General features: G+C 40.7%; 1 protein-coding gene across 1 annotated transcript in view; it reads right to left on the reverse strand.

Moving 5' to 3' along the window:
* Window positions 1-24105, reverse strand: part of CORIN (corin, serine peptidase) — a 130433-nt gene that overhangs the window by 19345 nt on the left and 86983 nt on the right. Inside the window, 6 exon segments of the mRNA XM_035112248.2 lie at window positions 2897-2939; window positions 2942-3025; window positions 7474-7584; window positions 10139-10252; window positions 20313-20420; window positions 20839-20984. Of these exon segments, the coding sequence (XP_034968139.2) occupies window positions 2897-2939; window positions 2942-3025; window positions 7474-7584; window positions 10139-10252; window positions 20313-20420; window positions 20839-20984 (606 nt within the window).

The raw sequence follows: 24105 nt of genomic DNA on the forward strand, positions 1-24105 counted from the left end.
CAGTGAAAAATCTACAAATGCAGCATTTAGAACCTGCAATGTTAGAGATCATCAAAATCCAAAACACATTTTTCTTCTTCCTTGATATTTCTGAGAAGATGGCACGACACTAAAACATTCTTCTATTCTCTCTTTTGATGAATGTTTTAGCAGCGGCTAAGAAAACATGCAAAATAAGTAAATCCATAAGCCGGGTCAACTCACATACAGCAACAAATTACACCATTCATCATACAATTTCACAGACCACACCCATAGCAAATGAGAGGCACCTGGAAGTACTGCCCCCACTCCAACATTTGCCATACATTGCTTTCACCTACCTTAAGAAAAAAAGTTTTGCAGATTCACCTCTCAGTTATCTAACCTGATTTTCCTCAGGGACATAGAACTCCCATGTTCACGTGTATTTAAAATATGCATTTTTAAAGATTGTTCCTTAATACTTCCAAGCAAAGGATAATTCAGAATAGGCATCACAAAATCACTTTTTAAAAAAAATAATGAGAAAAGTAAAGGTAAAGTACCCCTGGAGATTAGGTCCAGTCAAAGGCAACTATGGGGTGCGGCACACATTTTGCTTCTGGCTGAGGAAGCTGGCTTTTGTCCACAGACAGCTTTCCAGGTCATGTGGACAGCATGACTAAACTGCTTCTGGCGCAAGGGGACACCATGACAAGTGCCAGAGCGCACGGAAATGCCGTTTACCCCCCACACTGCAGTGGTACCTATTTATCTACTTGCACTGCCATGCTTTCAAACTGCTAGGCTGGCAGAAGCTGGGACAGAGCAACGGGAACTCACCCCGTCGCACGGATTCGAACCGCCGACTGGCAAGCCCAAGAGGCTCAGTGGTTTAGACCACAGTGCCACCCACGTTCCTGTGACTCATGGGACTAGAGATGTATTACTGTAATGATAAAAATGCTACAAAGGGCACTAACTTAAGCTGCCTTCCCTGGCCATTATTAATTGGCTTCTTTATTGCTTATTTAGTACCAATCTACACATTCAAAACAATTCACCTAGGACTGTAATGAGACCATGAAATCTAGGAACTACATTTTCCAACCCTTCTGCCTCCTCACAGTGACCTGGAAAAGGCAGCCTCTCCTCCAGGAGGATGGAAATGCGGGATGGGAGTAGAAAACAGGCAGGGACTGAGAGAACCAGCTGGGTCTATATCTGTGAGGACTGGTGAGGTGTCAGTGGGGACTCTGACAGCTAGAATGGATTGATTGATTTTTAAATACAGTTATTTCATATATTCTGTGTTTTTTTAGGTAACCAATAATCAATTAAAATAATAAAACAATAACAAAGCTTAAAAGGGACTAAATTTTTGTTAAATTTTGTTAAATAAATTTTGTTAAATAAATAAACTGCATGTTCCCAAAGCATCTTCAGATGTAAACATTGTATATTAACTTATTAAACGACAGAGGGACAGTTTGAATTTTTAGCACCAAAATTTTAAAAAATGCTACACAAGGAGCATCTAATATTTGGTCACTTGAATTCAGCATGTATGGTTATCTAAGCAGAAGTGTTTCATATCCTGTCTGCACAGAACAAAGTACCCCAAACCCTCTTGCCTAGATTAAACAGTGGTACACCTAAGCCACACACACATACAATACTTCTACAAAATAGCCTCATCTAGCATAAAAGAGTTTTCTGCAACAAAATATGATACCAATGTGTTTTATGCTGTAAGAACTGTGGTTAAATCAGGATAAACAGCATAAGATTTTAGGAATTCAGTTTACAGGGAAGAAAACCACTCAAGTTTTACAAAACAAATGGAAAGGGTCTTTTATGTCCTCCCAGCTGCTTCAAAGGTCAGGTTTACAATGGGCATGCCATAATTTTAAACATATGGATAAAATAAAAATAAGAGCCCCACTAGATCAGACCAAAGCCCTATCTGTTCCAGCACTTACTTTCCCACATTGGTGAACCAGATGCCTTTGGAAGGCCAGAAGTAGGACAAGTGGTCAATAACCCTATCATTAGGAAAAAACTGTATTTGTTAAATGTGACTCACTTGATCACTTCATCATGCACAACCAAACCAATCCTAATAACCCCCAAACAAACTTGGACAGCACTGAGATTCCCACTTCCAACAAAATTCCTCTTAAAACCCTAGCTTATGGATTCTCCACAGAAGGCTTCTCAAGTTATGAAAACATTGATTAGCTGGTTAATCATTTACCTTTCATAGAATCAACTGATTACACTTAGGTAAACTGGCTTATTATCAAAACCCCAACATGCATGGCTTTATGCAATTTTGAAGGAAGTGTGAAATTACATACATGTTAATAACAAAAAGCTACTACTCACTGTTAAAAAGAAAAGCTTAACATTTTCTTTTTCATTCACTATTATAGCAACATACCAAACCTGCCTCACAAAATAAACAAGTGCACCTTTCACTTGTAACCATTCACTTGTAACCATTGTAAACCATTGATTAGATTTGGCTTCTCCCAATTAATCAACTATAGCTTTAGTTTACTAATCTACCCATTTGGTATTGGTTACAGCTCATGGTTAGTCTGAAGAAAGCCTAGCCGCAAGCCCAGGTTTGGATGCCATGTTAAGCCATACCCTGGCTTAGCTCAGCATGGTATGGTACCGGTAGCAAAAAGCTCCAGTGAAGAACAAAACAGTTGTAAGCTCCACTCTTGCAGCCCCATTTGGCATGGCGTGATGTGCAAACCAGGTCACTTCAGAGAGTTTAGATTGTGCCAAGTAAACAGACAGCAGAAGCAAAGGAAGAAAATAACATTTTTGCTAATTAAGAAATTGTCACCGACTCAATCAGCTTCACCCAGACTCATAGTCACACCCAGAAAAATTGATCAATGCTACAAACTACTGACCTTACCCTAAACCCATTTGTTTGCATGCCAAATGGCTTAATTTTTCTTCCATTCATCAGCGCATACATGGTAATTGGAAGCTGACTTGTGAACAGTCAGGAACATCAAGGAGCTGCTGTTTTTAGACAGGGTCACTGTGAAGGAAAAAAAAGGGAAATGTAACTTCATTAAGCCTGTGGAGACCTGTGGGCTGGCTTACATGTGGATGTAAATAAAATGATTTCTTGTCACATGTGTTATGCTTTCTTATTAAGATGGGCCTATTTTATGATGTATGCATTCACGTTTGTTCTTTCTGTGTCAAGTAGTATATTGTACTTAGGTATGTACTTCCTTTGGGGACCCAGGTGGCGCTGTAGTTAAACCACTGAGCCTAGAGCTTGCTGATCAGAAGGTCAGCGGTTCGAATCCATGTGACGGGGTGAGCTCCCGTTGCTTGGTCCCAGCTCCTGCCAACCTAGCAGTTCGAAAGCACGTCAAAATGCAAGTAGATAAATAGGAAGCTACAGCGGGAAGGTAAACGGCGTTTCCATGTGCTGCTCTGGTTTGTCAGAAGCGGCTTTGTCATGCTGGCCACATGACCTGGAAGCTATATGCCGGCTCCCTCGGCCAATAATGCGAGATGAGCGCGCAACCCCAGAGTCGGTCATGACTGGACCTAATGGTCAGGGGTCCCTTTACCTTTACGTACTTCCTTTATGAAGCATTTTAATGCTTCCAGTCAAGTTTCTAAGTATAAACCTGTTTAACATTTCTATAGTACTGTCCCTTAGTTCCTTAATCATGTGATAAGGAAATCCCTCTTTAGGCTGTGGATTAGGTACAAAGGGATATTGGAGCCCAAAATACCACTCTGGACCTCTCCCACAGAGGCCATTGCGGTTAAAAGGAGAAATATGAGTAACAACTGGCCCACATACAGAACAGTACTAGAGACAACAGAAGGGAAACCAGTACTGAGAAAGTATGAAGAAATTAAAAATCAATTAACGAGTTGGCTACAATATTTTGAACTGAATCAGAAACTAATCGTAGATAGAGAGACAGGGTTAGCAACAGAAATGTCAAGATTTGAAAAGATAATAACAAAAATAAGGAAGAAGAAAATTTCCCTATTGTACGACTATCTTTTAGAATGGGAGACGATCGAGGAGCAAACTAAAACCCCAATGATTAAATGGGCCCAAGACTTGGGTTATAACATCAACATGGATCAGTGGGAGAGATTGTGGGAGAAAGAGCTAAAATTTACAGCATGTTTCAATCTAAGAGAAAATTGTATGAAAATGATATACCGTTGGCATTTAACACCATGTAAGCTGGCTAAAATGTATGGGGGTATAAATCCGAGGTGCTGGAGGTGCAAGAAAGAAGATGGCACGTACTACCACATGTGGTGGTCCTGCAAAAATATAAAAGAATACTGGAACAAGATATACGAAGAACTAAAGAAAATGTTTAAAATAACATTTAAAAAAATGCCTGAAATGTTTCTTTTAAATATCCTACCATCAGAAATAAATAAGGAAATAAGATCTTTATGCCTATACGCTGTGACCGCTGCTAGAATCTTGGTAGCTAAAAATTGGAAGAGCGAGACGCTGCCCACAGTAATAGACTGGCAAACACAAATGTTAAACTATATCAGGATGGCATGGTTGACAGATTCAATGAGAGATATACCCGTACAAAAGACAGCGAAAGAGTGGAGAGTGTATAAGAATTATCTTAAAACATATTACCCAAATAGCTCTCTACTCATGGACATTGAGTGATGCTTGAGAGAAACAGAAAGGATTAGAATAATAAGGAGGAGGAAAAAGAGATATCATTAATATAAGCCTGTGAAACATGATATATAGAAAAGTGTGCAACAAAAGGGACAGGAAGTATCTGTATGTAGATGTGATGAGTGTATTTGTTTTGTATTCTTATTTGTTCTGTAAACCTGTGAGGATAAGTTTTGACGAAATATTGGAAGAATAAGGGTTTCTTTTGCCCTCTTTTTTCTTTCTCTTTTTTTTCTTTTTCTTTTTTTTCTCTTCTTTTTTTTGATCTTCTTTATTGTATCGTTGATTCTCTTGCCCCTCCCCTATTATTCTCCCCACCTTATTATTCCTTTTTATATGTAAGTGTGTATTTGCTGCTTTGTTGATTTTAAATAATAAAAACTATTTTAAAAAAAAAAGTACTGTCCCTTAAGTTTCCTCTGTGTAACATGAATCAGTTGTAAATTGTGTGAACAAGGAATGAACGTTTATCTTAGAAAAGAGCCCTGCTACCAGGAAACAAGAAACAGACAATGTTAGTTTAATCCCAAAGCTTTGTTTGCAGGTGACACACAGAGGTCATACAAATGACCAAACGATCCCAGCATGAACACCTTCACCTTGGCATAGGATGACTGCTGGGCAGAGCGCAGAGAGAAGGAACGCCATGGTGCATCTTCACCAGTGAAACAAAAAAATTCTTCACCTTTCCCAGCTCAGTTCCATATAGCAGTGTAATGTTAGGATCAAGTGAACATCTCTGGCTTTCCCTTAGACAGATTTTCTGTGTCAGTTATTCAGAAGTCACTAGGGACCAGACTTTGTCATACTAAGATTTTGCCATTGCCTCTCTCAGATGCTTTAAGTTTAGGTAACAAGTAATAAATCTTCATTTTCAGCCATAAGCAAAACATTAACTCACTCCTTGCTGGTTCCATTCAGGCCATCTCAACTGCTAAGTAGAGCCAGTGTAAGGTAAAGGGACCCCTGACCATTAGGTCCAGTCGTGATCGACTCTGGGGTTGCGGCGCTCATCTCACGTTATTGGCCGAGGGAGCCGGCATACAGCTTCCATGTCATGTGGCCAGCATGACAAAGCCGCTTCTGGCGAACCAGAGCAGCACACGGAAACGGCGTTTACCTTCCCGCCGGAGCAGTACCTATTTATCTACTTGCACTTTGACGTGCTTTCGAACTGCGAGGTTGGCAGGAGCTGGGACCGTGCAACGGGAGCTCACCCCGTCGCGGGGATTCAAACCGCCAACCTTCTGATCGGCAAGCCCTTGGCTCTGTGGTTTAACCTACAGCGCCACCCGCGTCCAGTGTAGGTATTAACAAAAGGTTTTGTTTAGTAATCCAATTTATTTCTATAAAAACCTGTCCCCATGATTTTGCCATTATGTGACAGATTCACTAACAGTAGTAGGAAGTACAAAATTTGTCCTCTTCACACCATGAACATAGTAAAGTTTTATTTGAGTGAGACAGTTTTACAGGCATAGTATTATCTAAAAATTGTTGCCAGCAATGTTTCCTGAATGTGGACACAAACTGAACACACTGGTACCTGGACCAAACCCCCCACCAATCTGCTGGGCCTATTTTACTCTGGAGATCTTTCTACCAGCAAGATTAGTCATTAGTTCTATTTCTGATTAATCATATATGCAATTACTGAAGAAGAAAAATTACTTTAAGTGATGGCACAATTAAACACTCCACAGTGGGTGGGCCATATTCCCATAGCTATGAAATATGTAATGAGCTTGATTTGAAGACTAAGCAGTTTCCATTGCCAGAAATCACTGTATCAGAATAGCTTGCTGCTTGTCTCCAGGGATACGCAAGAGATTATGGGTTTAAAATAGTTATGCTTTACATAAATCAGATGAAAACCATTCTTTCAAGCTTCCCCCAACCCATATCCATTGTTTATTGTAAAGACGAGTACCGGTACTTATACATATAACTTATGTCAGCATATGTTACATCATCTTTCTATAGTTTAGATTGTTCCTTAAAACACCACTTATTCAATACTGGTATGATCTGTGTGAAATGTATATTTGGGGTCTTACTTGGTTTTGTTACTCTTAAGAGCCTTGTTTTCTGGACTTATGCACTGAGAAGGGAACATATCTGTGTTCATCTGTTTACCCGTCCTACACCCAGACATGGTGGACTCGTCTACAGAGCAATGCTAACTATAGAATGCCACTGTAAATTACGCTGGCATAAGTTACCCCTATTCCAAACTTTGCTCAGGAGGAATTCAACTTACACCACCATTTTTTGCCAGTGTAAGTTCTGCTAGGCCATTAAGTCATGTGATACAGCTGAAAAACATTTGAAATAGGTGGGAGTCTCTCCTTGCCCAATTCACATCCCTGGAACACTCCTGGTTGAGGATTTATGTCAAAGTAACTTATAGTGGCTAAATTCTGTTGTCTGGGCCCTGGCTGAGCCAGAATGAGAGAATTATGCTGATATATCATCAGCTCAGCTGGGCTGAGGAATTTATGCAAACATAGCCCCAGCTCAGCCAGCTCAAAACCTGCCAAGTCCAAAATCTCTCATCCCGGCTGATTTTGAGTATAGGCCGTGTTGTAAGTTGTTTTCTGTTTTCGAGTTTCCTGTTTTTGTCTCTATTTCTGGGTTTTTGGTCTCCATCTATACACCCTAAAAGGGATAATGCACCTTTCTATGCTAATTCTCACAACCAGCCAATTACTTCAAGCGCTGTTGAACAGTTTCCCTGAAATTAAGATGGAAAACCTCATATTCTGACTTTTTGTGCATATGCTAAAACTTACCACAGTTCCATTCATCTGATTTGTCAGCACAGTCTATCTGCCCATCACACCATGATTTTTGGGGCACACAGTCATGGTTGGCACATGTAAGTTCATCCCTTTTGCAAAATGCTGCCATGAAAAATGTAGACAAAGGCAAACAGTAAGTCCTGAAGTAGAAATAGCTTCATTGCAGAACTGAGAATGACATTATCTATGAAAATGAGAGCAATAATAAATGTTGTTTTAACAATGCCCAGAGTTGCTTTTGGGGGGGGGGTGTCTAATGAGTTTTCTTGCCACTGTGAGCTGCCATACTGTTGATAAAGTACCCCCTCAAGTAGAGCAGTTCCATGGTGCCCACACTCCATGGCGCTGTGGGGTGGGGGAACTATTCATCTGATTCCCCTCTAAGATTTGCCATGGAAAGGAACAAGCAGTTCTGTATTATCTTGTTTACATCTTTATGGCTATGGTTCCAACTTTGTGGGATTAAAATTTTCACAAACAAGTCAAACTAACACAAAATTCCAAGTAAGGAAAAATAGTGCAAGCTTGCCTCCCGCTTATGTGAATTCTTCCTGAACCAATTGAGCAGGGTAAACAAAGCAGACAGTCCTTCATTAAATCTTGACATGTCTTTTATCAAATAACCCACAATAAAGGCATTACAAATCCATGAGCTCAGAATGCTTAAAATGACATATAAAACTATAAAAGAAGAGCAGAACCCAAAAACAAAACAAAACAACAATTGGAGGAGAGCTTTGGATCATCATCATCATCATCATGGATGACTGCAAAAGGAACAAATACCAAAAGCATGGAAAAAGACCTCTCCACCCTCCTAGTCTTCTCTAGAATAATATTTTTAAAAAACCAAGTATGACATAGAGATAGATTCGGGTTAGTTTTATTAATGCTCAAATACAGCTTAGCATTTAAGGGATCAGTAAATAAAATGGGAGGGGGCAGAATTATATTGCAAAGCACACCTGTTCTATCACTTGTGAAAATGACCTTAATATGAATTGGGTCTCTCCTCCTCTAAAACAAAAATAATTTTGTACATCTAAAATGCTAGTTTTGTGACCAGAAACACAAGTTCTGCAGTTGATACACAGATGGAATAAAAGTGAAGTGCATGGATTCATTATAAGGACCTAGGAAGAGCTCGGATGAATCATACCAAAGATTCATCTAGTTGAGCATCTTATTCCCAACAGTGGCCAACCCAAAGCTTCCACGAATACCACAAGTAGGGTTTGAAAGCATAGCTCTTGCCTGCTGTTTGCTACTCAGTAAATAGAATTCAGAAACTTAATTGGCTAATGTCTTTGAACCTGGAGATCCCACTTCCTCTGACTTTTTTTTTATAATATCTTGGCCACTGCAGTCTTTTTAAACTCAACTGGCAAAACAAAATGTCATCTGTCCATGTTATAGCTGACCAATTTTTCTGTTTCATCCACAGTCCTTTGTAAAAACCTTTTACCTATGATGACCTACAATGGCCTATACAGCTAAGGTCCAAGCTATATGAAAGACCATATTCCTTCATATGGATTATGACCAGTTTCTGAGATCTTCAGGAGAGGCCCTTCTCTCAGTCCCACCAACCTCACTGGCACACTTGGCAGGAGACAGCCTTTTTGGTGGCTGTTCCCAGAATTTAGAACTCCCTCCCTAGAGAAGCTAGACTGGTAGAGACTTCATTTTTCTGAAATATTTTGGGGAACTGACTGCTTTTAATAAAAGGGCTGGTTTTTCTTGAAATTTTCTTGTAATTATTTGTATGGTTTTAATGCGTGTTTTAATTCTATCAATGTTTAATTGGTTTTACTCCCTATGTTTTTAGCTTTTCTTCTTTTTATCTGTAAGCTGTCTTAACTCCCTGTCAAGGGAAAATATGGCATATAAATAAAATAATAATAATAATAATAATAATAATAATAATAATATTGATTGATTGATTGATTTTAAAGACAGATAAATGTTATGGTTATAGCTGTAGAAATCTGTCTAGAGGACAAGAGAGTGGACAGAGCATCTATTTTAAGTAACCCAGGAATATATCAGTATTATGTGCACGTAGAGCACCAGATACTCAACTATAAACCCCACCCATCTAAAAACCGTATTATTGGACACTTTAGCAGGGACAGACTTTTGGCAGATGCATAGATGCTACAGAGATCAGAGTTCTGGTGCCACTATTGCCACTCCAGGGTGGAAAACTGCAATCATTAAATTCTCCTACAAGTTTAATGGGCTGAATATTGCCAGCTTTAGGGGTTCAGTTAATGCCTGGCAACCTTGCCTTGAAAACAAGCAGCTGCTTTAAGCCTAAAGTGCTGTGCTGATGTTAGGAGAAGAGAACCTAATCTTCATTGGAGGTTTTTAAACAGAGGTTTAAAAACATTGTGCATTGGGGGGGGTGGACTAAATGACCAATTCAGTCCCTTCCAACTCTACAACTCTATGGTTCTGTGAATGAGAATGGGATAGGGACATCCAGGCATGAATTCATTATGAGGTACAGAAATGGAGGAAAAGAGCAAGGAAGTATGTAATAGAGGCAAATGGAACTAGAAGGACAGCTAATCCAAGAGGGGAAATTAAAGGGGCAGAAGGCTATAATGAGCCTCTTTCCTTTTTTTGCCCAGAATGGCTCTCAAGCACTTACAGCAATTAGTTTCATCCACATTGTCAGGACAGTCTGGAAAGCCATCACATATCATGGTATATTTGATACACAGTTTGCTTGCTGGACATTCCCAAAGACCTCTTTCTTGGCAACCTAGAGGTACAAAATTAAAGACATTAAATATATTTAGCTTCAACAGCACATCGGTTAGAGCATGTGGTTGTTATGAATGGCTCAACAACTGAGAGATACAGAGAATGCAAATGTACAAAAGTCAGCATGACTTCCTCTGCTGTCTTTTGACCTGTGTTTTACATATAGTCATCATATGCCTATTGCAAATATAGCTTAAGATAGCACTTCTGTCTAGAAAAAGATTTAGGAATGTGCTAAAATTTAAGAAACACACATTCAAATAATTTTGAAACATGAAATTACACTATATTATGAACCAAATTAAGACATGTAAAAAAAACCAGATGGACTTCTATAGCAACACAATCCTATGCATTTTTCACTCCTACTTAAGTCCATTACCGCTTACTCCCATACATGTGCATAGCATTAACTGTGTAGAGCAGTATCAGTTGGAGGAATGAAATTATGGATAATCCACCACTACCCAAACCCTGCTAGCTTATGCCAGCTAAGGCATGGGGGCAGCATTTTTTAAAAAAATATCTTAGCATAGGAGAGCAAAGGGGGTTTGGATTCAGCTTCTCCAAGGCTGCATCTGCCCTGGTCCCAGAACATCACCTTTGGGGTCAATGCCTACCAGAACCACTAGCGGCACTACAACGATGCCTGCAGAGGTTTCAACTCAATGCGAGTGCCCAGTCATCAACGGTGCTCTTCCCTGTCAGTAGAAAACCACCTCTGCTCCAGGCTAGCCCACTCCAGCCAGCAGTTCTACTGGTTAAGCTTGCTCTCTTTGGCTGCAATTCTAACCCCATTTACATGGAAGTGACAAACCTTGCTCTGTAAATTGTGTAACTCTCATATCACTAAAATTACACCACATCACAATTGTGTATTCTGTATGTGGATGATAAATAACGTGTGCAAACTATGTAAATTATAGGTACTGAAACAAGTACCCGTATTTTTCGCTCCATAGGATGCACCTGACCATAGGACGCACCTAGTTTTTAGAGGAGGAAAACAAGAAAAAATATTTTGCTTTCTTGAATTGTCCTAGGCATAGCAGCCAACTCTTAGAGGCCTAGGTGCCTTTGCCCCCCCCCTTAAATATTTGAGCAAGCTTCTTTTGCAAAGGGGGGTCACTCCATTTTTTTTAGGATCAGCTCAAAGTTGTGCAGCTTTTTTTGCAAATGGGAAAAGCCCTGGTTTTTTTGGGGGGGGGGGTGTCAGCTCAGAGTTGTGCATCTTTTTTTGCAAAGGGGGGAAGCTCCATTTTTTAGGATCAGCTCAAAGTTGCTGAGTTTCCTTGCAAAGGAAAAAATCCTGTTTTTAGTTCAACTCACAGTTCTGCAGCTTCTCTAGGAAAGGAAAGAGACCCATTTCTGCAGTTTCCAGACAGATAATCTAATCAACCAGTCACATGTCTCCCTCGGCAGACAACAACTGAGGCCTAGGCAAGGGGCCGGGAAGGGTGCTAGTTCTCTTATCTCCCTCCACAATATCTTGCAATCAGCTGTTGAACGGGTTCCTTTCAAGGCACTCATCCCCTCTTGTTAGCCTTTAGCTCTTTCTTAAAAAAAAAAACACGATCTTCCTTTAACCCCTGGGCAATTCGGCTCCAGGGACCACGCATTCGCTCCATAAGATGCACAGACAATCTCCTCTTACTTTTTAGGAGGGAAAAAGTGCATCTTATGGAACGAAAAATACTGTATGTGGCTTTGGGTTTTTTTGCTTGAGTTTTTTAACATTCGAGTGTTACTGTTGTGTATGTTTATTGCTTCTTGTGTATGGTTATTGCTTTAATGTTGTTTTCTACCCTGAAGGTTTTTCTGCTGTAAGGCCATGACAGATTAGTTGTTTGTTTAGATAGGTAGGTAGATAGAGAGATAGAGAGATGCTAGATAAACACAGCCAAAATGAAGGATTTAGAAGCTTTCCTTACAATAATCAGCACATTACTTTTCGCCCAGCTAACACTGAAAATAGCATGTTCTAGGTGGCAGTGCAAGCAGCAAGGGAAGAAATGCCATAAAAGTATCCCCTTTTTTACTCCTTCACCACAACATCTCAAAGGATTTCTGTGGGGGTTTCTACAAGTTGCAGTAGGAAAGCTTTCTAGCTACTTCCCTACCATAATTAAAAATCTTCTGAGAGTTATCAGAATATGTTATTGTAGTAGAATACTTTATGTCACTTGCTGCAACAAATCCTACAGTAAATTTCAAATAAATTATACGTGTGAAAGCAGCCTTTGAAATCTGGCAATTCATTTAAAATTGTTAAAAGATTATGTACACTAAAACCACCCACTTTACACATTTTCAAAACCGTCTAGGTTAAGAGATTCCTTGCTTCCTTGCTAATAGTTACAAAATTGAGTGGAAGCCTAGGTATTTTCTAGCCAAACTTAATTCTTAATTAGTTCAATGACGGACTTGTTCATAAGCTTCATTCTTCCACTGAGATGAATAGAGCCTGAATTTGGATTAATACATCAACAATTTTCTGCATTTCCCCTGAAATATCTTAAAATATTATAAATGATCATTTAAAGGACAGAAAAAGAAATAGGGGAAAAAAACCTCAAAGAACACATAGAGATGGATCACTGACACAGTTGAACTGGAGAAATGTCAGCTTTCTGACAATAAAAAAATTCCTTCAGTAGCACCTTAAAGACCAACTAAGTTTATATTTTGGTATACCGGTACCAAAATACCAAAATATAAACTTAGTTGGTCTTTAAGGTGCTACTGAAGGAATTTTTTTATTTTGCTTCGACTCAGACCAACACGGCTACCTACCTGTAACTTTCTGACAATGATATGCACCTTTCTAGAGGCTCATCATTATTCAGCAAACACAGCCACTGTCTCCTCCAAGTGTCTTTAATCAGCTGTACTGCTTTCATAATAAATTCAATATGAACTCTTGTATAACTGTGTCAGTCTTTTGATATTAAATTCTTGGTTCATCATATGGAGGAAATTAAGGCATAGCACAGATCTATAAAATATTTATCTCTCTACAGATTTTATACATATTGTTTTCTTAAAGCAGCTCACTTCACTATCAAGATGTACGAATGGGCTGCTTTGCTGAAGCAGAACACTGGTAATTATGCAAAAGACACATTTTACAAAGAACTTTGGCTTCTCACATTCCCTGGAGTAGGGAAATACTAAGTACAAGAGATATTAAATTAAAAGTAGTCACACAAATGATCCAACTATATCCTTAATATTAAGTAAACATGCAATATGGAGGGGGATAAGAACTTAATCTGTATTTATGTGTGGGAGGCAGTAGGACTGTGAATACATTCACATGCACACACATATAGAAATTCATATACACGAACTGGATTTCACAAATTCTTTGGTTGCAGGTATAATAAATTGTGGCAAATACAATTAGGCTGAAGGACAACTTGACTTCTGTTTCATTATTACATTCGCCATTTCCACACACGAATCCATAGATCAGCAGTGTGCACTGTTCTGCGCTCTTTTCCTATACTTCTGAGAAGTCACTACAAGCATGAACTAATATTACAATCCCTGAACATTATTTAATAGCTAAAGAAAAAGATTCAAATTATTTGTTGATCAGTATGGTCTGAAATAATCCAGAAACCTGACCACCCACTGATGCTGGCTAGGATTGAAATGTTTAATCTCTCCAGCATGGAACTAGCACATAGAATCTATTATATTGGTGGCAGTAGATTTTAGCAGATTCTGGCAAAATAGAGAAAGAACTGCTGAAAGAACACTATCCATTGTTAATTGGCCTAATATAAGTCAACAGAATACAGTGAGTTCTCCACCAAGCAATAAAGTGTTTGAGGCTACAATCCTATACACAGTTACCTGGAAGTATGTCAATGGGGGGTCTTATATCTGAGTAAACATGCATAGGATTGTGCTGTCAGTGTTCTTGATTTCAATGGTATTTTAGTGCACTGAACTTTATCCAGATTGTGCCCATCTACACAATGTCATCTACAGAAATAATTTTCAAATACCATTGATTTTTGTCCTCCACTTAAAAAAAGAATGTGAATGAGGACAGAACAGCTTTCTAGAGCTCTAAAAGCATTGACTGTTCTTCAGTAACAACATTAGCCATGGTCAAAGAAATGTCATTCTGACAACTGTAATTTTCAAGCAGATGCTGTCTCCCATATTTATAGGCACTGATAAGAATTCTGTTGACCACCAAACATTTGTCTAGGAGACACAGAGAGAGCAAATACAATTTACTATTAAAGGAATTCACTTAATGTAGTAACTAAACAGAATTCCATACACACACACACACACACACACACACTGAGATGGCAAAATAATTAATGGGGGGGGGGCTTTCTTGTCTTAAAAAATAATGGAACAGGAATACACAAAGTGTCATTCTTTTCTTTTCTATTCATTCCCAATCCAGATATTCAAATACAGAAGCAGAATGTTTTCTCATGATAGGCTTGCCATATTTCAAAAAGTAAAATTCCTGACACCCCAAAGTTGTTGAGCTTCTTTTAGGAAACCACCAAAATTCTTGAGCCAGAGTTGTATGAAGGAGACCTGGGGACACCTCTCTCTCTCACACACACACACCAATGGAAGGGCCAGAAGTGGGGCCGAAGTCACGGCGGCATGTTCAGAATACCTGGAGAGTTGGTGGGGGGGAAGCACTGAGAGGAAGAAGCCGAAGAGGAAAAATTGCCCAACGACCCAACCACCGTCATGCTGGTTATGCCCCTCACATACAGATGTATTGTGAAGGGCTGGCAATTAATTCCTGCCTCAAACTCAGCCACGGGTGGAGACATTGGGTGACAGTGACTCCCTCCTCCTGCTGCTGCTGCTGGTGCTGCTGCTGTGAGAAAGCCTGGAAGGGCAGCAGAATACAGCTCCCGACTCAGCGGAAACCCATGCCCAGCCCGCGACGGCAGCTCCCTCCCCACTTTCAAGGGATGAAACGCGAAGGCCTTGCCAGAGCAGTGACACCAGAGGCCGGATGGGGGTGCGAAGGTGGGGAGGAGACCCAAAGACCTCTGGGAAAGAAGGACCAAAGAGGTCCTCAAGGAGGGAAGATGACTCCCCCTCCTTGTTGCACATCCCAGGAACCCAGAGAGAGAGAGGTACCCAAGGAAGAGAGGTGCTCCATGCCTGGCGCAGGCCCTCTCCACTGAGTGCTTCACCTCACCCATACCTGAATGCATCCACCGCTCTCTCTTCCCTCCAAAGGCAGCAGCAGCAGCAATATGGTGGGCAGGGCCTGAGCGGAGCTGAAAGGGAAGCCAAAGGTGGCCAAAGCAGAACATAAAGCCTCGATGGCACACACACACAAACAGAAAACCAAAAAAGAAACCCGGGTTGCCATACATGTGGGAAATTCCAGACATCTCTTAAAATTCAAAAATTCCTCCCAGTCACCATTTTAGGCATCCGATTTCCGTATACGTCTGGAATTTTACAGACGTATGGCAAGCCTATCTCATGAAAGATTCAAGGCCAAACTAAATGAGACAACGGGAGATTCATGACTAGAGCTCCTGCAGGATTTTTCTAATCTAATCTCCCTTGAATTCTTACCATCACAATTCTCCCATTATTATCCTTATATACTTGTTCTGGTTTCCATTTTGAATTCACATATATTACCACCCCTCTCTTTTTTTTACATCTGGTGCTATAAATTCCTCCCCCAATTTTTTATTCACTAGCAATCGGCTAGTGTTTCCTTGTTATATGTGTTTCTTGCAGACAAATTATGTCCAATTTTTTCTTACCCAAAAAATGTTCCACTCTATTCCTTTTCACTTTGTTGTTAAGACCATTCACGTTACAAGTAATAATTCTCAAATCCATATTATTAATATCTTGTTTATTCTATCTTTCGTTTTTAAACTTTATTTCCTCTTTGGGAGAAAGGGAGATTTTAACTCAGTTGACGAACGACTGAGAAGAAATTTTTCAGGTGAAAGAAACAACAAAGAAAAAACCACACAAACAAAATCAGATAAAAGAAAGATTTTTCACATCTAAAAGCATTAACAGCTCAAAGGTAGCCCTGGTTTGGATCAGGGTTGCAGTGCAAGGGGGGGAGATTTTATCCTTTCTTCTGTGTCCTTTTCATCATCATCATTGTCGTCATCGCAAAATTTACATGCTTAATGCTGCCTTGCCTTGTGCTTTCCCTAAACTACCACCACTGCTGTTTCAAACACAGAGGCAGTCTATTTGGACAAAATGTTTTCAAATTTGCTACTCTCAAATTCACTATCTGAAGGATCTTCAGCTTCTCTTGCAACCAATGCCAACCCTCATAAGAAAACACATGTTTAAAAATGTTCACAACAACCTACCACTAATGAGAAACCTCAGAAATGTAATTCATAATATAGTATTTAGAATCAAATATGCACAGTGTGATTTTAAGACTAGCTAGTTAAGAGAAACAATCCAGCCTAAATAAGTTCCACCAATGCCATTGAGAGGAATGTGAGCACATGTGTACATTCACATATGGAATAATTGTAATATAATAGTGCCTGTCACAGTGGCCGGAGCGGGCTACTTCAGAGTAACGACTCTACACAGCTCTGCATTTTATTCTTTTATTGGTGCTGCGTATTTACAGTGCTGAAGTCATTGCTATATACACGGAGCTATGTGTTCAGTCGGGTTCAGAACCTCCGAATGGCTTTTGGCGCGTCTTTCTCCAACACAAAAGCTTTGGCAGACCCATCCTCTTTCCCCTCCTCTTTCTGCGTAATTCCGGAGTTGGGGGGATGGGTCTCCCCCCCTTATTTGCCCCTTCCTGTCCCACCTGGGACCCTGGCTCCTCTACCTTGCCTGAGCCTCGGACACGACTTCCTGCTTCTCCACTGGAATCGGAACTCTCTCTGCTTTCCCCTGTGCTCGGGGATGGGCTTGAACTCAGGAGGGGAGGGACTTCGCGATATCCCCTGTCCCTCACAGTGCCTAACAGCTAGACTGCCCTTGCTTTGTGTGCTATGCTGATTATTTCAGTATGTATTGTTACTAATTAAGAAAGGTGCAATCCCAAAGCATTGTTTATGTTTTTCTTTTTTACTATTTATTAGTGGCTATATATGTGTGTGTATGTATATATTTACATATATATAGTATTCCTCCCCTTTTTTTTCTTCTTTCTTTCTTTTCTCTCCTTTTTTTCTTTCACTTTTGTTATTCTTTTCTTGGTTGATCAAATGCATTTCATGTTGTAATTTATGTCTGTATAATTGAAATAAAGTTTATTTAAAAAAGAAAGAAAGAAAGGTGCAATCCCTGGTGTCAATTATGTAACTTTGGGAAACAAAGCTTTCTTCCAGTTACTAGCAACATATTCAAATAGCCCCAGGAATGGTAATGAAGGGTATTCATAATGTTCCCATTATCGAAGATAAAAGCAATGTCCATGTTCATGAAGAAGGACTTCATCTGCACTACAGTTGTAATCAAGAATGAATTACTGAGAGCATTCATTTGGATCACACTGTTCACTCACATAATATTGTTATAAGCTCACTATCTGATTGCTGGAAAGGGTAGAATCCAGAGATATAACAGAAATGGGATATTGACTGCTTAATGTTCCTTTCTGGGCAAACCTGACAGCCAATTCTGACTATACATTCAATTTGTTAGGGAGATTGCTGGATAATTGCTCCCAATAGCCAGGAAATAGAAGGAACCTTGATTATTCTTAATGAGGGGAAGCCACAGCGGTAGTAGGGTGAAGTCATTTAGGTCTCTGTGTGCACATACAGGAACAAAGTCTGACCCAGTTTGAGTCAAACTCAAGTGAAGAGAGAGAGAGAGAGAACTAGATTTGAGCTCTGGGAAGCACTTTTTGGGACTGTCAATCTGGGTATATAATGGGGGGCAGTGAATTTGCTGTTTGTAAGAGTGTTGCATTGTCTGCCTTCACCCATGCTCAACTGGTATATTTGTAAATAAATTCAAATATTAGATATTTGTAATATTCAAGCCTATGTCTTCAATGATAAATCCTGCTACATTACCTTCATAGACCTGATGAAGGCCCTTGACTTTGTCAGTGAAAAAGGGCTCTTCACACTGCTCAACAACATAGGATCCCACCTAAGCACCACAAGATGATCATGTCCTTCCACAAGAACATGTGCAGCACCATCCAGTACGACAGTTCATCCTTAGGTGCCTTCCCTATATGTGAAACAGGGCTGTGTTCTTGCTCCAGCTCTCTTTGGCATATTCTCCTCCCTGTAGACAGCGCATTCCAAAGAAGCTCTACAGAGGCTCATCAACCGTTTTGCCCAAGCCTGCAAGGTGTTCGGCTTCATCATCAGCCTGATGAAGACCAACATCCTGGGTCAGGACATCGCCAGCACTCCATGCACCAGCATTGGTGACTACACCATAACCAACCATCTTTCCATCAACACTGAACTGGACAAGCATATCGGCAAGGCAGCTACAGCAATGGCTCGCCTCTTCACAAGTGTATGGGAGAATGCGATGCTAAGAACCAATGCCAATATAAAGGTCTACCAGACCTGTGTGTTGGGGATGCTGCTGTATGGAAGTGATTCATTGGAAACCTGACAGGAGCAACGCTTCAATGCTTTCAACATGCACTGTGTCAGGAAGATTTTGGGCATCACATAGCAGGACAGTCTCAAACAAAGATGTACTCTCCCAAGCTCACATTCCCAGCATGATTCACACTTCTATCTCAGCAGTGTTTATAACAGCTTGGTCATGTACACAGAATGGAAGATGGCAGGATCTACAAGGACGTGGTCTACGAGGACCTGCCTTCAAGCACTAGGTTGTTGGCAGACCAACTCTGTATTACAAAGATGTCTGCAAATGTGACATGAAGACTGGCTACGTTAACCACACCATAAGGTTTGACTTTACCCGATTTTGACCTATAAACCCCGAAATGGCTCAGGACCACAATACCTCAAGAACCGCCTCAGACCCAGAGAACCTCAGAATAGAACCCAGATCCTGCAATCATCATCTGAGTCCCTTCTTTGTGTGCCTCCTCCATAGGAAGTCCACATGTTGGCAACACAGGAATGGGCCTTTTCTGAGGTAGCTCCTTGTTTGTGGAACACACTCCCCAGGGAGGCTCGCCTGGCACTTTCTTTAGGCATGATGCGAAAACATTTCTGTTCAACCAGGCATTTAGCTGTTTAACATTCTATAGGTTTTTTTTTTAATGTGTTTGTGGGAGAAGGGTGGAATTGGTTTGTTTTGGGTTTTATTATATACTAGCTGGCCCTGCCACGTGTTGCTGTGGCTAATCCCTGTGACTGCCCCCACCCTGTGCCGATCCATGATGTATCCCGTATCCTCCCCCCACCTTATCCCTGTGATTCCCCCCACCCTATCCAGACCTATGATGTATCACGCCCCCTCTTCCCCCCACCCCCAGCTCATCCCTGTGACTGGTCCCACCGTGTCCTGACCTATCCCGTCCCCTCCTTCCCCCCAACGCCCACCCAGGCGAGTCAGTACTTCCATTCGGCCTAGTTTGTAAAGGCTTCTGCCTAGTATGTAAACGGGAGCCGAGGTGCTGTTGAGAGGGAAGGTTTTATAGGTGCAGTACCAGTGTAGCCACCGTTAGAGGGCGCTGGTTTGCAACCTGGTTCTTTTCCCATCATGCATTTTTGTCTGAGTGGTGTGTTTTGATACACGGGGTTTTTGGGGTTTTCCCTGGCGGAGGTGTGACATCTGTCTTAGTAATCTTTCCTATAGCCTTCGGACATTTGCATGTGATGCTGTGTCAAAATTTCACCTCAATCGTCAAGCGGTTTTGGTGGAAAGTGGAAACACACCCACATGCCCTGTGTGTGTGTGTGTGTGTGTGTGTGTGTGTGTGTGTGTGTGTGTGTGTGTGTATATATATATATATATATATATATATATATATATATATATATATATAAAATTTTGTTTTTGTTTTTGTGAACTGCCCTGGGGTCTTTGGATGAAGAATGGTATACAAATTTTAATAATAATAATAATAATAATAATAGATCATTTACCACAGTTCTCTTCATCACTATCATCTTCACAGTCTGCTTGCCCATCACATCTTCTGGAAGATAAGACACACCTCCCTGAATGACATTTGAAGTGGCTGGGAGAGCACTCTGCCAGGAAAATTACAAAATCCAGTTAAAACGCTTTCATCATTAGTGTGAAGAGAGACATAAAAGAAAAAGAGCACTCACAGCCATGAAGAAGCACCTATTGCTGTTCAGTTTGACTACTTCTTTGAGTTCCTTCAGTTCTGTTCAATTATTTTAAAATTGCATGTAATTTTGACCGTATGAAAGTTTCATTAATATCTGGATTTGCTTTTGTACACATCTAGTGACAACTTTATACTCTAGCTGCCATCCCATCTGCAATCCAAAACTAAGTAGCACTGACCCCCAATTAAGAGAATAATAACCTTCATTCCATTAACTTATTTTAAATAAATTTAAATATCAGGCAATGAAATTCTAGTCCTCCATACCAGAGTCCCCCTCAAGTATGCAATGTCTAGTTTAAATATTTAGTAACCTTCTACATCTTCATCAGGTGTTAGACAAGTTTGATTGTCTGAGTTTTCTTCTGGGAACTGCGAACAATCAGTGTCTTCTGGCCACTGTAAGCCTACAATTCCAAGTACAGACTCACATCGTTCTTTGGACTGTTCACAAAGTGCTCTGAAAAGATTGTGTGGAAAAGAATTATTTTGGATGGGAAAATTAGAGACTGGGTGAATTCACACTTTTCTTGAAAAAGCTATTGGCCAAACCCAGCAAAACTAGTTAAGAAAATTAACATTATTTTTTTTTTTGAGATTCTTTCAGTCATAATTATTTTCACGGGGTTTATTCTTTATTCATTACAACTATGTAAGATGGAGTAACCAGAAACAGAACACACTGTTATTAGGAACAATATACCATCAGTGCCTATAAAGGCTCTAAAACACTTTAACCATTATTTCCCCCACATTTCAATTGCAAATCAGCAAGAAATAATAGGAACTGACAAAACACACACTTCCAGTTCATAACATCCCAGGGTGCCTTGCAGATTCCTTTGAAGTTATTGCCAATGCCTATCATTTAAATTATACTTGTGACCAAACGTGGGTGCTGCCAGCCTGTTCTTTTACAAAGCTGCAATTCACAACCACTGACTCTATCCAGTTAGGGAAAGGACAACCAAACTTATGTTTTCTCAGTATCAGACCAGCAATCAGTTCACTTGTGATACAGACATGCCCTAACAGTAACAATATCTCTTACTTAAATGAAGACATGTTGGGCTTGGCAATGCTACTAGCTTCCTACAGGTAAGGACTGAATTTAATATTAAGTTACTGTGCATCTGACTTGCTCTATCTGCACTGAAACCTTCTTGAGCAAAGTTGGGAAGATGGTTACAGACGAGATTCAGGCACTCTTGGATGAGACTGATTTTTTTTATCCATTTCAATTGAGGTTTAAACCTTGTTTTGGCACTGAGACCACCTTAACCACTCTCATCCTTTTATCAGGAGAGTGATCCTGTTGATCATTCTTCATTCTCAACAGCTTTTAATGACATAAACCACGGTATCCTTCTGGAGCACCGATTGTGTTGGAAGTGAGGGGTTCTGCCTTACAGTGATTCCAGTACTACTTGGATGGTACTCTAGAAGGGGGTGCTTGGGGAGGTATTGTTCAGCCCCATAGACCCTCCAGTATGGGGTTTTGTAGGATTTGATCCTATTCTCCACATGCCAGACGTAAGAAAACTATTCAACTTCCACATAAAACCACTGAGTGAGGTCATCCACATTTGCAGCTCTGTTTCTCTTTTTCAGTTCAAGAAGGCGTGGTGGTGGATGCACTGGTGTCTGACCACAATAATGAACTGGGTGAGAGCCAAAAAACAAAAGTTCAAGATAGAGAAGACAGAAATACTTTTAGTAGATGATTCTGGATAGCAACCAGTTCTGGATGGGGATACACTTCCACTGAAGGTTTAGGTTCACAATTTGGGGTATTTCTGCAACTATCATTGTCACTGGAAGCACATGTGGTCTCTGTGGTACAGAGTACCTTCTATCAGCATCAGCTGGTGGTCCAGCTGTAGCCCCACTTGGTTAAGAGTGGTAGACTCATAATCTGGGGGACCGGGTTCATGTCTCCGCTCCTCCACATGCAGCTGCTGGGTGACTTCTCTGAAGTCTCTCAGCCCCACTCACCTCACAGAGTTTTTGTTGTGGGGGTGGAAGGGAAAGGAGAATGTTAGCCGCTTTGAGACTCCTTTGGGTAGTGATAAAGTGGGATATCAAATCCAAACTCTTCTTCTTCTTCCCCCTGATGGCGAACCTATGACATGCGTAGCCATTTCCAGTGACACGCAGCGATCTCCGGCCAGCGGCGGACAGATCTCTCCTCTTTTGAGAGGGGAGACTTTGCGAACGGGATCCGCTTCAGCAGGGGGGCGTGTTTCGGCCCCCTGCTCCAGCCTATCCCTGCTGCCGTCTGGGGGCCGGTTGGGGGGCCGGCTGGGGGGCGGGGTTGGGGGGCCGGCTGGGGGGCGGGGTTTGACAACGTTTAGGCCAGCACAGCAGCATTCAAACCCTCTTTCTCCACTCAGCGGCTTTTTTGTTTCGCGCTTGCTGCCGGCATCCCAGGGAGGAACGTCCCCTGCCTTCGGAGGGAATTTTTCTGCAGCCTCTGCTGAGCCTCATTACCTTCCTCCTTCTCTCATGGCTAAGTATTGGCTTGGTAGCCGTTGTGAGAGTAGCTCAGTGTGTGTGTGTGGGGGGGTAATTATTATTTTTAAAAAATTATTATTATTATTTTAAAAAAATAAGTTAAATAATTAGTTTTTGGTTTATTAAATACAGTTATATATTACAATTATACATTTTTGTTATTTAAACTCTAAATATCGTGAAATTATGGGTTTTTTCTTGAAGTGACAGACCACCCGAGTTATGCTCAGTTTTTTGGCGAATTTTGACACACCAAGCTCAAAAGGTTGCCCATCACTATGCTCTGGGACAGGCATCCCCAAACTTCGGCACTCCAGATGTTTTGGACTACAATTCCCATCTTCCCCAACCATTAGTTCTGTTAGCTAGGGATCATGGGAGTTGTAGGCCAAAACATCTGAAGGGCCGCAGTTTGGGGATGCCTGCTCTGGGACTTTCTACGTTAGATTAATGTAATGTGTCATACATAGGGCTGCCTTTCAAGACAGTTTGAAAACTGCAGCTACTACAGAACTCAGTGACCAGATTGCTAACAGGGAGCAGATGAGATGAACATACAATACCAAATTTGGTTTGTCACAATATTAGTTTCTGAGCCTAATTTAAAGTGCTATCTTTAAGCTATAAAGCCTTACATGGCTTAAGACCCCAATACTACATGGACCACCTTTCCCATACAAGTCTAGCTAGACCCTAAGATAAACTGTGTGCCCCCTCTAGGAGAAGTCCAAGGTGATAATGAGAAAACAGGCTTTTTAAGCGGCACCCACCAGTTTGTGAATACTCTCCCCAAGGAAGCTCACCTGATACCATGCCATCTTTTCATGTTTTTATTTTGGTTCTTACAGTTATTGTAGCTGACATGTTAGGTTATTATCCTTCTGTAGGGAATGGTATATATGTTTATTCATTCCTTTTAGTGGGTGATCACTTTGAGTAAGTTGTTGATTTTTAAATGTGTGAATTACATCAGTGTGAATCTTAGTTAGAAAGTAACAAATTCATTGAAAAAACAGCAACAACTACTTATGGAAATAATCAGCATGGGTAGCAATAGGAACCTGTAT

This window comes from Zootoca vivipara, chromosome 9 (genome assembly GCF_963506605.1).
Source record: "Zootoca vivipara chromosome 9, rZooViv1.1, whole genome shotgun sequence".
NCBI lineage: Eukaryota > Metazoa > Chordata > Lepidosauria > Squamata > Lacertidae > Zootoca > Zootoca vivipara.